Source organism: Zophobas morio, unplaced genomic scaffold, assembly GCF_036711695.1.
Source record: "Zophobas morio isolate AGI-343-1 ecotype UQ-CSIRO unplaced genomic scaffold, CSIRO_AGI_Zmor_V1 ptg000005l, whole genome shotgun sequence".
Taxonomy (NCBI): Eukaryota; Metazoa; Arthropoda; class Insecta; order Coleoptera; family Tenebrionidae; genus Zophobas; species Zophobas morio.
This window is the reverse complement of record NW_026972110.1, coordinates 4,898,398-4,911,133: the sequence shown is the minus strand read 5'-3', so window position 1 is coordinate 4,911,133 and position 12,736 is coordinate 4,898,398. Positions and strand designations below refer to the sequence as shown.

General features: G+C 32.4%; 2 protein-coding genes across 2 annotated transcripts; both read right to left on the bottom strand.

Annotated features, from left to right (window-relative positions):
• Positions 1-4,851: 4,851 nt before the first annotated feature.
• Positions 4,852-9,851, bottom strand: LOC135122215 (uncharacterized protein C05D11.1-like). The gene is made up of 11 exons (XM_064046431.1): positions 9,491-9,851; positions 9,195-9,436; positions 8,558-9,145; positions 7,432-7,698; positions 6,955-7,380; positions 6,226-6,643; positions 5,933-6,170; positions 5,631-5,817; positions 5,272-5,573; positions 5,066-5,218; positions 4,852-5,016 (listed from the first exon to the last, which is right to left on the bottom strand). The coding sequence occupies exons 1-11, from the start codon at positions 9,660-9,662 to the stop codon at positions 4,962-4,964; spliced, it is 3,048 nt and encodes a 1,015-aa protein (XP_063902501.1). The 5' UTR covers positions 9,663-9,851; the 3' UTR covers positions 4,852-4,961.
• Positions 9,852-10,068: 217 nt separating this feature from the next.
• On the bottom strand, positions 10,069-10,775 carry LOC135145192 (uncharacterized). Its single transcript, XM_064077307.1, has 3 exons — positions 10,714-10,775; positions 10,331-10,652; positions 10,069-10,272 (listed from the first exon to the last, which is right to left on the bottom strand). Exons 1-3 carry the CDS (start codon positions 10,773-10,775, stop codon positions 10,069-10,071), a joined length of 588 nt encoding a protein of 195 aa, XP_063933377.1.
• Between the last annotated feature and the right edge of the window lie 1,961 nt (positions 10,776-12,736).

Below are 12,736 nucleotides of genomic sequence, written 5' to 3'. Positions count from 1 at the left end.
ATTAAATTTTAAACCTTTGAGATAAGCTACACTTAGAAAAAGCAGCAATTTGGAAAATTATTGTAAAAGCAAAATTAAAAATGCCAAATGAAACAAAAAATAAATTCTCAAAATACTAACAAAGTTAACAATAACAAATAAAATAAAAATAATTCCAAAATAATCGTTCTGAAGACCACTAATTACTAAAGACTCCTCCAAAAAACTTTTTAAATTTATCATCGAATTTACTTTAAGAGAAATTTGCGATTCATCTTGTCCCCGAAATGTATGTTTTTGTGTAGCCAAAAAAATTATCATATCGAATAAACGCCGAATTTAAGAGAATTTTCTATAGTTTCACTTCGTTTTCAAAGTAATTTTCGTTTATTCAGATTGGTCATGTTTTTGTAAAGCAGTAGCGATATATTTTATATCGCTCTTCTTGTGGAATTCTAAAGTGTTCGTAATTTAATTTTATGTTAAATAGCAGATAATTCCAACAGTTTTGTTTGTTGTTTCACTACCGATCAACCAATAGGTAGGTAATATTTATTGTCCGAACTTTGATTAAAGCCTTTATTACTGCCACGAGAGTTTGTGATGACCAATTGTTTCATTTCGGGACATGATTTTAATTTATGAACAAATAATTCATAAATATCAAGTTCCATACTACTGAATTTATTTATTAAAAACAAAAACTCAATGTCTTTAATGCCTTCTTTACCACCTCTCTAATATTATTTGCACAGCTTACAGTAGGATTTGCCATTAAAAAAAAATTGCTAGAAAGTACCTACTTTGGTACCCGCGTAACTATTTGGCAATTTGAATAAGCTACATTTTATAATTAAATGCACTACCACAATGCTGTTTCTGATCTGACTGAATTCAATTGAGTCGTGTCTCCGACGAGGACGAACCATGCCGAGTGCTTCCGATTTTCAGGGTGGATTTGCCCACCCATGCTAGAGCGAACGCGTAACAAACCTGTGCGGACAGTCTGAATTAAATAATAAATTAAGCGTATATTTAACTTTTGTTGACTCTGCTACAGTTATATTTATGAAACAAAAATGTATATGTAATAATAAAAAAATACACATGTCAGATACGTACTGCAATAATAAATGTATTACTTATTCTCATCATTGGTTATTCGGATTTTTAAATTTATAATTCATTATAAAGTTTACACGGTGTCATAATACAAGAATATGGATATTACAAATTTTCATTTGATATGAAAAAGTATTTATTAATTATTATGGTGTTGCTCTTTTCTATAACAATAGTATTCAAGAATTTTCGCATAACATTATTTTCCTTACTACCTTACCCATATTTCAATAGAGTAATAAAAATAATTACCTCTATACTTTTACAATACAGAAGAAGTAAAAAAATCGAAATTAATTTATTGAATCCTTGAATCGAATATCGAGAGATCCGATTCCGCAGCGTTTGAGATATACGTTGAAGCCAGGGCGTCCTGCCCCGCTTGAAGCAAGAAAACACGGATATGCAAAGACGCGCGTTTCGAATTCTTTACTCTCAATTATGTACATAGAAAACCGAACGTATGTCATTGCTTACAATCAAGAGGGTGGACCAGGGTGGACTAGCCCATCCTCACATGAACCGTATAACGCCGAGATCTGACGCACTTTTTTACAACTGCAATTTCTCAGTTGCGGAAACTGCGGGATGTAATGAAGAAAATCCGTTGGCTTAAATGATGTTTACGACGATAATTATTTGTGTATACATATAAAATATTTTAAAAAAGAAAAAAAATCAATATTTTACTTCGTATCATAAACAATCAAATAGGGTGGGCATTGCCCACCCCGAGGAGCCGCCACTGCATTGTACTTCAAGAAACGTCACATTCGACGATAAAACAATAATCAACTTATTCAAAACAACTTGTTTCCTGAAGGTTGAACTTGAATTTTTTTAACGCTGGTCCAATCAACTTGACTAATTATTAAAAAAATTAATTTTTCATACATTTTACAATGTAGTTAAAAAAATACAATTTTTGCACTGTCACATTTTGTATATTTTTTCCTGTTTAAATAAATAAAACAAAACAATAGAAGTTCTGTTATTATTTGGCAAAGTACCGCAAACTTGAAAATGACCGGCATTCAAGCAAGATTTGTACTTAAAATAGTACAATATCATTATGGATACTTAGGTATGTACTTGCTTAGCACAGCTTTTCTATAGCCATGGCATACTGATTCATTTACTTATTCTCTTAGCTCTTAACAGGTTGCTGAAGTTAGTTTCAGAGGTGGACTGGATTCATGTTTTGCTGATTTTAACTAAGGTCAGTTTGTACTGGTCCAGGTAGACAGTAAAAGGCTGACGCGTGAAATGAATGCAACTTAATGAAAAAAGTACATCAAGGTCAATATCAAAAAATAACCTTCTAAAAAGAGAATCCCAATCTTAATCTGAAGCTTATAAACTGCAATGCGTTTTCATACGAACCTTGTTAATCATCGTCGCACAACCTAACAAATGACACATATTAGTCCAATCCAGGTTCCCTGGAGCTATGTTGTCCTGTACGATCAAAATCTTTGAGAAACTTATGAACAGTATGACATTTTCTTAACATAGCTTGTTTTTATTTCCCGAGGGTAAGCTAAGATTGTAATAGAGTTCATTTGACGAATGGTTACTTTCATGTTTTCTTGTGGTACATGTGGTTTATGAATCTACTTTGACTGTTTACATTGGCGTTCAGATTTTCGCAAAAAAATCCAAACTGATAATAATATTTTATAACGATATAACAGGAACGCAGAGCATGGCCAATTAGCTCAACAAAGCGTCGTGCTAATAACGCTAAGGTCGCGAGTTTGATCCCCTGATGGGACAACACATTTCATAATTTTTCGGAGAAGCTGGATTTGTGGACTGTTCAGGGACGGAAGAAATTCTGCCTAAATAACCTTAGGCCAATTTTTTTAACTCACATGGGTTACAGCAAAAAGTAAGTATTCGTAGAATCTTTGCTTTAGAGGCCAGGGAAGTTCTGTCTAAACAACTTTACATTTTGTATCGATTTGTGACATTTGATTTCATTTTTAAAAGCTGGAGAGGATTTTTGCAGCTAGGAAGTAAGTTCCTAAATAGATTATTGAATTTAATAAACAATTTGCCCTCTCTGTATTTTGCATTTTGATTTAAGGGTATTTTTCCAACTATGGCGCCTTGGGGTTCACCATTACGGGTCTGTCGCAATAATATATGGTTACTTACGAACGATTTTAATATTTATAGTAATAGAATTTTAATGCTGCAGTCGGCTACAATAGTTATTTGCATTCCAAGGCCAGAAACCAAACTTTTGCGAATACGAGCGAGTTTGCCAGGTCAAGTATTAAGCTATGTTGTTCACTTGCGAGAAATACTTCCAAAATATGCCCGTACAACTGGAGTCGGGCCTATCCTTAAGTGGATAAGCAAAACTGCATCTGCGCGCATAAGCAACTTCCATAATACGAACAAACTTCGAAGTACAATCTTCGAAAAGTTTGTTTACATATGTTTCAGTACAGTACCTAATATCTCAATTAACTGCAATAATAGAACTCTGAAATATGGAGTTGCAAATTAATACTACAAAGACGATATAAAATCCAAAACAGAACTAGGGTTACTCTCAAGTGGACACGTAGCTTTAGCGAATCCGCAAGAATCAGTTACAGCAGAGTGATGCATATTATTTTTTGGGTCGCGTAAATGTATTATGTATTAAAAATTAAATAATTTCATATTTCTTGACACAACAGAGTGACAGTCGGTTTTTTTTTTATAAACTCAACATGGTGAGCTGTAAACTTAGTAAATCTTGGGATGGATAATCTTGGAAAAACACCTAGTTTTCATAAGTTTCAGTTCGTTTCATCCCCATGGCGGATGCTAAGTCAAATGCCCCGCCACTGTTTAGCGATACTGTCGAAACTAGGGGCATGGTTAATTCGTCGTAAACCTGTTTAGATTCAGAGAGGTCGGTGCCACAAATATCATCGTATTATCCGTCCGTTCTTATTCGATCCGCCTCGGTGGGGACAAAGGGACCAATGAAATTGTTAGGTGTTATTTTCTACGGTCTCGGCTCGGAAACAAATATTTAGAGAATGGTGGCCCAAAAAATATATTGATGACGTCAGCGAAAAATGTTAAAGTTAATGTCAGAATACAGCTCATATACGAAATAAATTTCCTTACAAAATTTTTATCGAATATATTTCCGACTACACAGACATATTTACTTATATTTATATGTGTTTCTTTTGGATCCGATTAATGTTTGTGACCAAAGACTTGACTTTGACCGCTGATGTTTATTAAATTCCTACTCTATAAGCATTTTCACACAAAACCGGAATCTGGAGAAGTAACAAATAAACTGGAGATCCGTCGACCTCTACCCAAAACCGCAAAAAGGCAAAAAAGGTCGATAGGTGCAACATATGCGACCAGTAAACACGTTTTTTTTTGCACTTGCCTCAAGTCGTATCCCTTTTCTGAACGGTAACAGATATTCATATAATTAACTTTTGTTACAATGCGATGTTAAAGGTCAGTTTTGACAAATATTACTTTACAGAATGCAAATTGCGATTTAATTTATTATTTATTTATAACGGTACGCATTAAAGTTGGAAATCTGAATTGTTGGTTGCATCTAGAACTGTTCAGGAACAATAATTAATAACCCTGCATCACCCCTGCTAATTTCTTATAAAAGTTACTTTATAGACTGAAGACGGAACGTTGTGATAACTGAAATAACTAACTTCCATAAGAAAATACTGTCTAAGGAAGGGTTAGAAAAAGAGAAAGCTTTAGTAATCTTGTATTTAATAAATACATCCAAATTTTAGGACATGAAGGTGGGTATTGATAAAGTTTTGTGATAATAAAGTTACAATTTAAAATCGTTACGTATTAACTTACTTCAGGAAACTTTCTTCCAGTGATGGATACAAAGTTAGGTCAATGTTAACACTAAAATGGTATTTTAGAAATAAATCACATTAATAAGGACAAAAAATACCTTTTAAAGGCCTCCATAATTTGTTCAGCTTTAGCAGGAACCGAAACAATTGCAGTCTTAACTCTTTTAGGATCAAACAGTGCTGACAGATACTTTTTCCCAACTTTATTCAATTCTTCGACAGTAACATTGTGGATAAGATTTAAAAGATTCCTAAAAACACAAATAAACATGATAATCGGGAAATAAGTAAGTGAAACACCAACCTGTTGTAAGTGAAATCAACTTCTTGAAAATATGAGATAACTGACAACCCAATAACGCTTCCTATGGTTTTCTCTTTTTCTATTAATTCAAAAATTAAAGAACTTCTTGCTGAATCAATCAAATTGTTATCCCATTCCTCAGTATTGATTTGATTTAAAATTATATCCTTTGCTTCCATATAAGCACCAACAACATTAGTTGCCCTTGAAAACACCAGGTACAGAAGACCTTCATGAGGCTTAACCATCATCGTGTACCCGTAAGCGTAACCTTTACCTCGAATTTGACGCCACATGGGGCCCTTAAACATAGTTTCAGTAATTTTTATAACAAAATAGTTTTAATTTTAAATTAATACCTCTGCTTGAATTAAGTACTGCAGATAAAGCATCAAAGCAGGCAAGTCTGGATCCTCATATGAACTAATGCTGTCAACCGTTTGATGAAAGAAAGATGATTCTAAACAACCCATTCCAATTACGCAACCATTTAAATCTTGATCTTCAAGGGACTTCAGTAATTTTAAGTCAGGAGTTACATGCAATCTGCAAAAAAAAAAGATCTCATTAAACTGATTTAAAATCCAATACCACCAACTGTTAACGTTATACTATGAACACTTTGGTGGTAACTAATGAAAGTTGGCTTTGAAAAATATACCTTTCTTGAGCAGCTGTGGCATTCTCAGGTAAAAAATTCTTTAAAGGTGTAACTGCATCAGGAATACAGTCCAAATTTCCGATTAGATGTAATACAACGTTCTTTGGATCAACAAGAATTTGCCATATTTTTTCACAAGTGATCAACACTTCTGCAGATTTTTCACTGGTAAGTATTTCACTAGTTTCTGTTAAAAATTTATTTTGAACAAGGATGCCGTTGTTATAAATGTTGCTATCTAAAACGGGTCATAAAAATAACTTACAACAAAGAAAATATTTTCTACGCCTTACTTTGTACATATCGCAGACCTCGCATGGCGTAAGCTACCACATCTCGGCCACATCTTTTAGCTTGGGCTACTGCATTATTCATTTTAGCTGCTATTATTTTCAGTCTATCTACTGAGAACACCGTATTATATAAGATATCACGTAGCCACTCTATACCAGTTTCATATTTTGCTATTTCAACTTGCAACATTACTGAAATTGTGTGCGAGTACGGCCCACACTTAAACAAAGGTTTAGATCCTAAACCAAGACTTGAACTAAATGACACTGTATCGTTGTTCAACTGCTCGATGACATCTTCATAAGGTATAAGTTTGTCGTTTTTTCTGATCGGAGATTCAAACAAAGATTCCAGCATCAACGGCAAATAAATACGTAGTTCTTGAGGGACCAAGGTGCTATCCAAAAGCGCGTATATCTAAAATTATGTACTACAGAATCAATACGTGTAAGAAACATGAATAGCTATGAGATTTCATACTTAAGATTTGAAAGAGTTTCAAGCAGCACATCTTTTCAAACACATTTTAAAATCAATTGTAGTGTAAAATACTTGTGAAAATGATTATAAATAGAGAAATAAGTTCAGACATCCTAATAAGTCTAGAAATATTGAAACAATTTTGTGCATTTTGTTTATATTATAACTCTAAATTCTGGGAAAATTTAAGAATGAAACCTTCCACTAATCTTTGTTTTTTTAAATTCAGTTCACTCTTCTTCACTTACGTAGACAAACTCAGACTTTATATGATCAAAACAAGTATACACATTCGTGTTAGACAAATCAATTTGTTGTCTATCATTTAGGTCAGTTCGATATCGTTTTATATCATGAAAATTAATGGATTCAAGACTAGGAATCGGCAGTGAAGTTAGCATATTAGTGGGTGGATCTCTTCCATTAAATTTTACAGCATCTTCTAACTCTTTCTCTTTTTGTTTTAAACCCTCTTCTCCTAGTTGTTCTACTTGCTGTTTAACACGAGTTGCTTCTTCTTCTGCCATCTTAATGTGTTCTTCCTTACTTGGAATACACTGAACAGCAACGTAGTTGTTATTTACAAAGTACTTATTCATTAGCGACACCCAAAACGATTTAGGTTCTTTCAAGAGTTTACCTAAATCAACCAGAGGATTTAATCTTTGTTGAAGCTAAAATAGTATTAAGATTATAACCAAAAAATAAGCAATATTGAGACTTACATCTTCTTTAGTATTACCATACAACATATGTCCAATAGTTATAAAAGCCAGTGTACTGTGGGGATTATTTTCAATATTACTCAAATGCTCAAGTTTATTTCGTTTAATTATACTCTTTATGCGTTCCATATTAATATCTTCTTTGTCAACAATCGTTTTAAACAGATTTTGCAACTTTGATTTAACCTCAGCTAATTTAGCTAGAGGCACGTCTTCAAACATTATGTAAATACAAGATTCCGAATTTTCCAAGAAATTAAACGAAATCTAAAATAATTTGAGATGTAAAACTACCACATTATAATATATATATATCTATTAAAAAAATGTATCGACGGATACCTAAGACTAGATTAGCGTGCAATAACTTGCTTATAAATGGAGTTACGATGTGCGTTAAAGACAAAGCTCAATGATAAGTGGAATAATATGCAACAATGAAGAGTATTAGAATGATTACATTCCCGAGCTGTTATCAACTTTTTGATTTATTATACATTTTAACATACATAAACAACATAAAGACATACACATATTAATAATATATGGTTCCATGTTTGTGTTTCACTTTTAACTATAACTTTGCATAAAAAAAGTTTTAGGTTATTTCAGTAACATTATTTGCACTACTTATTACCCTTGCTACATGCTTACCACATGAGCAGAGTATTATCAAATCATACTATAAAACAAGTGAAGATAACACAGTTATGTGTTATTAACAAAATAAACTTTACATGTGATCTACAAAATCTATACAGATTTCACTTCCTTTTTGTTGTTTTATGGTGCTAGCCTCGTGTGATATGTGTTAAAAGCTTTAGTATAAATAAGATTTACAACAATGTTTAAATGTCAATTGTTCTGATATAAAAATTTAACATTTAGTTTTTCACTCAAAATTTCATGGCAAACCAAATTTTAAAACGTTACAAAATCGGTGAATGCAATACGTTTTCCATTTGATGAAAACCTACAATACTAATTTCAGTTCAATAAATCTGTATGTCCAACAAAATTAGTTAAGTTTTTGTCAAAAATTGCTCATTTCTTTAACTGAATCATTTCCACATTTCTGATCACCAATTAAGTTTGTAAATTAATGCAACTAAGACATAGAACTTACGTTACTGGCATAGGGATCATCAATTTCGATAAATTCCTTTGGTAAAGTATATGTTGAAAATTCAGTAAGGTACTTCAAGAATATACACACTGCTGTTAACATATACTGTTCTTTGACAGTCGAGGGCCCCCTCCAGCCTATACAGAAAACGCCATTACTCTCTTCATCTGTAGGATACTTAATAATTAAATCCTTTGATTCAGTTAATGGGGGCACAGAACTCTGCCAAGGTCTTTCAAACTTCCCTCGTTCCCCGTTCAATATAATCTTCTGTTCCAGTGGTTCTAAAGCTTTAAAAACATCCTCATGTTTTACCTGCCCAGTAATAATAACTTTCAAGTTTTCAGGTCTATAGAATTTTTTATGATAAGCTTGAACTTTGCCATTACTTGTAGATTCTCGGAGGTTCTTCATAATACCACCAGTTTCTGAAGAATACCCACAGTGCCCGGGATACATCGCTCTAGCCAAATTAACATGAAGCCTAGATTCAGCAGTGTTCTCGCGACCTTGCATTTCACAGTACACTACACCAGCATCATCACCTTCAGGTGTTATGTGATGAACTTCAGTGATAAAACCTTCCTCCTAATATTCAAGAATACAGTTTATGGATTAATTAGAAAAACAGACTTACAGTCAACACTGGATACAAAATATGTTCTAAAAAGATTGGCATTAAAGCTAAAAAACCCTCACTGCCTGCTGTTTCCATTGTATAACATGTATGATCAGTATCAGTCCATGCATTTGTGCCTGATGCCAAACAACGATTTGCCAACAAGTCTAAAACGCCCTTATATGGATATTGTTCACTACCCAAGAAAATTAAGTGTTCAAGAGTATGAGGTAGGCCATCATCATCAAATGCTTCAGTAGCTAGAAAGAACCCTCTTAAATGAGAACGAACACAGGCGTCTACTTGTTGAATACCTAAACAGAAATAACCATTTACAACAGGTCCATCTACCTCTGCTATAACTACAGTTAGGCCTGTATTTTTCGAATGGTATTCAAAAACTGGTACTTTTAAATAAGCATGTAGACAATTAATCAGTTCGAAAGATCCTGTATACATATCTGGTGTTTTATCCACAGGTGGCATTTTGGAGGTTACACTATAAGTACTGATAAACCGAGTTTAACCTTAAACACTGCAATTTGATTTTCTGAAGGTAATTTAGTGTTAATGTGGGTAATTCAATGCAACAAAAGGTTAAAATTCTTTGATTTTGACACTTTCCACACACACCCCCTCTTCGAACATCTTATAACTGTCAAAAAGCTCAACAGGTGACAAATGACATTCGTGTTAGTAATTTTCGTTTTTGATTAGTGGATTAGCATAAAAAAAAGTTACTACTTTTTAACAGGTTAACCTCAAAAAGCGTAGAAAAAATTTAAAAAACCGTATTGTGTGCAGCCTTTGGAAAATAAGGTAAATAACAAATTTGTATAAATTATTCTTTTATTTAGTAACTACATATGAATAATGTACATTATTGTAACAGTTATGCTTTTTTAATCCACGCGATTTCCAAACTAGCAGCTCCTGACTGTTTAATGGGCAAATATACACCCCCATAAGCTTGGATTCCAATTGATGTGATCTTTGTTAGGTCTAAATGTACTTTCGGATCATTGATAATTTTACCTGCGTAGTAGGGTTTGAATTCTTTTAAATTGAGAATTATTTCATTCATATCTCCAGAAACCTACAAATGCGTTAACATATAACATTAACATTTATAGTAAAAGATTTATAGAGCTTACCTGAAAAAAGTGACAAAATGAATAATTGTATTTATTTTCGTGAAGAATAAATTTGTAGCCGTTGTAAGAACCTTGACCTCTGCCTTTCAGTATGATACTTCTGTAAGGGCTTAAATCAAGATTTACAACTTTTCTCACACCTGCAAACGCAGCTCCACAAGGTTGAGGATTTAGGAGAGTAAAAAGTACAGCTGTTTGAAAAGTGGTAGTTTTTAAAAGAACCAAAGATCCTTTAGATTTACCCACATTTTGTACAGTATCGGAATGTTCTTGCCACTGAGAGATATCATTAAGATCATTAAAATTCTCAATATATGCGTCACTAGAATTTGATAAACATATATGTCTATTGGCTTATGTACCTATGTATGACTTTAACTTACCTTGCCCCAGTCTTGGTGTAAATACAAAACCAGATAAAGAGATATAAAAATAATTTAAACATTTTGTCTGTGCACTAATCTTTGGTACTAAAACGAGGAGGTATTTCTGTTGTGTACCGATCAGCTTTTATCGTTGAAGATGATTAGTCAATGGGTCAACAAACTTATCCAAATTTTAGAGGGTAAAATGTAGAAGTTATACAACCCTTAATGTTTCTTTAATTAACCAACATTGTGTGGAAAAATTACTATTTTATTACAATATTGCAATTTATATACAAGTTTTCCAACGGTGAAATCGAAAATATTTCTAACTGTGTACTTAAACGTTGTGTTTTTAAATTATACATCAAACTTTTTATATGAAATACACCTACACCATATCGTTCGGTACTTTTTAATAATAAAAACGATGTACGGTAATAATAATATGATCTGACTAATATTTTGCAAGATATTCACTTTTATTTAGAATATTGTGCAATTCTTAAACAAATTTTCTTTCCTACCATTTCAGTAGAGATAAGTTTGTTATTATTAAAAACTTTGTACCTGCCTTGGTTATTGAAGAATGACAAAGGAGTGAGTAGTATATAATCCATTATTTTGTATAAAACGATTTTATTTTGTAAGTTGTCTTTTCAGATTGCATTTGAAAGAATAATAAATAATATATTTTTTATTTATCCGATTTCTTTTTATTTTATTTATCCTGAATACAAAGGTAATGGAGGAGTATGAATAGTTATTTTAACGAGACGTAGCGGAGTTAAAAAATAATTCGACAGCCTCCAGATGTTGCGAACGAGTTACACATAAATTTCTTTGTGCTTTGACAAGTTACGACAAGTTGGTTGTTCATATCTCTTGACCAAAATATTCCAGTCATACTTTATGAAGAGGCAATAAGTTGTTACATATCGTAATTTTCCCCTTAGACCGATTTTCCCTACTTTTAGTATCCCACAGAGGTCTAATTTAGAACCCTCGCTGTTTATAATATTTGTTAATGACATTCTTGCTGAAATTGCTTGTGAAAAAACTCTAAACTCTTTACTAAAATTCATAGTGCAAGAGACTGACATTCATCAAAACAATTTTAATCATCTACTTTATTAGTGTAAAGTGAATCATCTATCACTTAACAAGGATAAATACTTTGTTGTATTTTTTACTAGAAACATATTAAGTTATTATGCATTGAAAATGGGTTAATATTGCATCCTAATAAATAATGAAAATGATTATTTTCACTGATCATTTTTCAATATTGAATGACGTGTAGCTCGAAAACTCGACGTGATAGAAAATTTCCAAAGATAGATTTGAAATAATCATAAAGAATTGGAATAAGTGCATCCACTTTTTTCGAGCCGTAAAAATGTTAATCAGTGTTGTTTTTGTAACGTAACGTAAGATTACAAAACATGTAGAGCCGGTTTAGACTAGATGAATTAATTACCTAATTCGAATTTATTAATGTGTAATTCACCCGTGACTCTGAGTATTTGATTAATTGAATTTAATCGCGTGTTCGGTTAATTGTGTTGTTAAGTTACCGACATGAAGTGCGTTTGTAAACCGGATCTGGGTGGTTAAACAACATAATGTAAATTTCATGTTACTGTATAGTGAATAGTAATCAGGAACACAGTAACCTTTCCAAAAAAAGGAATATTTCCACAATTCCAAAACTCGAATGAATTTTAAGATATCTCTAAGTAAAATGTAGTATATTTTTTTCTCCAGGTAGTAGTTTTCAACTTTTCAAATAAGTAGAAAATGTCAAATATTCATGTGAGACCAAATATTTTTTTTTATATAGCAGATGTTAAAAAGTCCTTGGATCGACTTAAAATAAAAGGCTAAGTAGCACTTTAACCGTAAGTGTAGATATAGTAATTGAATTTTTATTTGTGTCAACTCCATCATTATTGACTATTAATAATAGAAGCACCTTTTCACTAATGTCAAAGATATTCTTATCACTCTTCCACTTTTGAAAAGTCTTGTATTCTTTTTC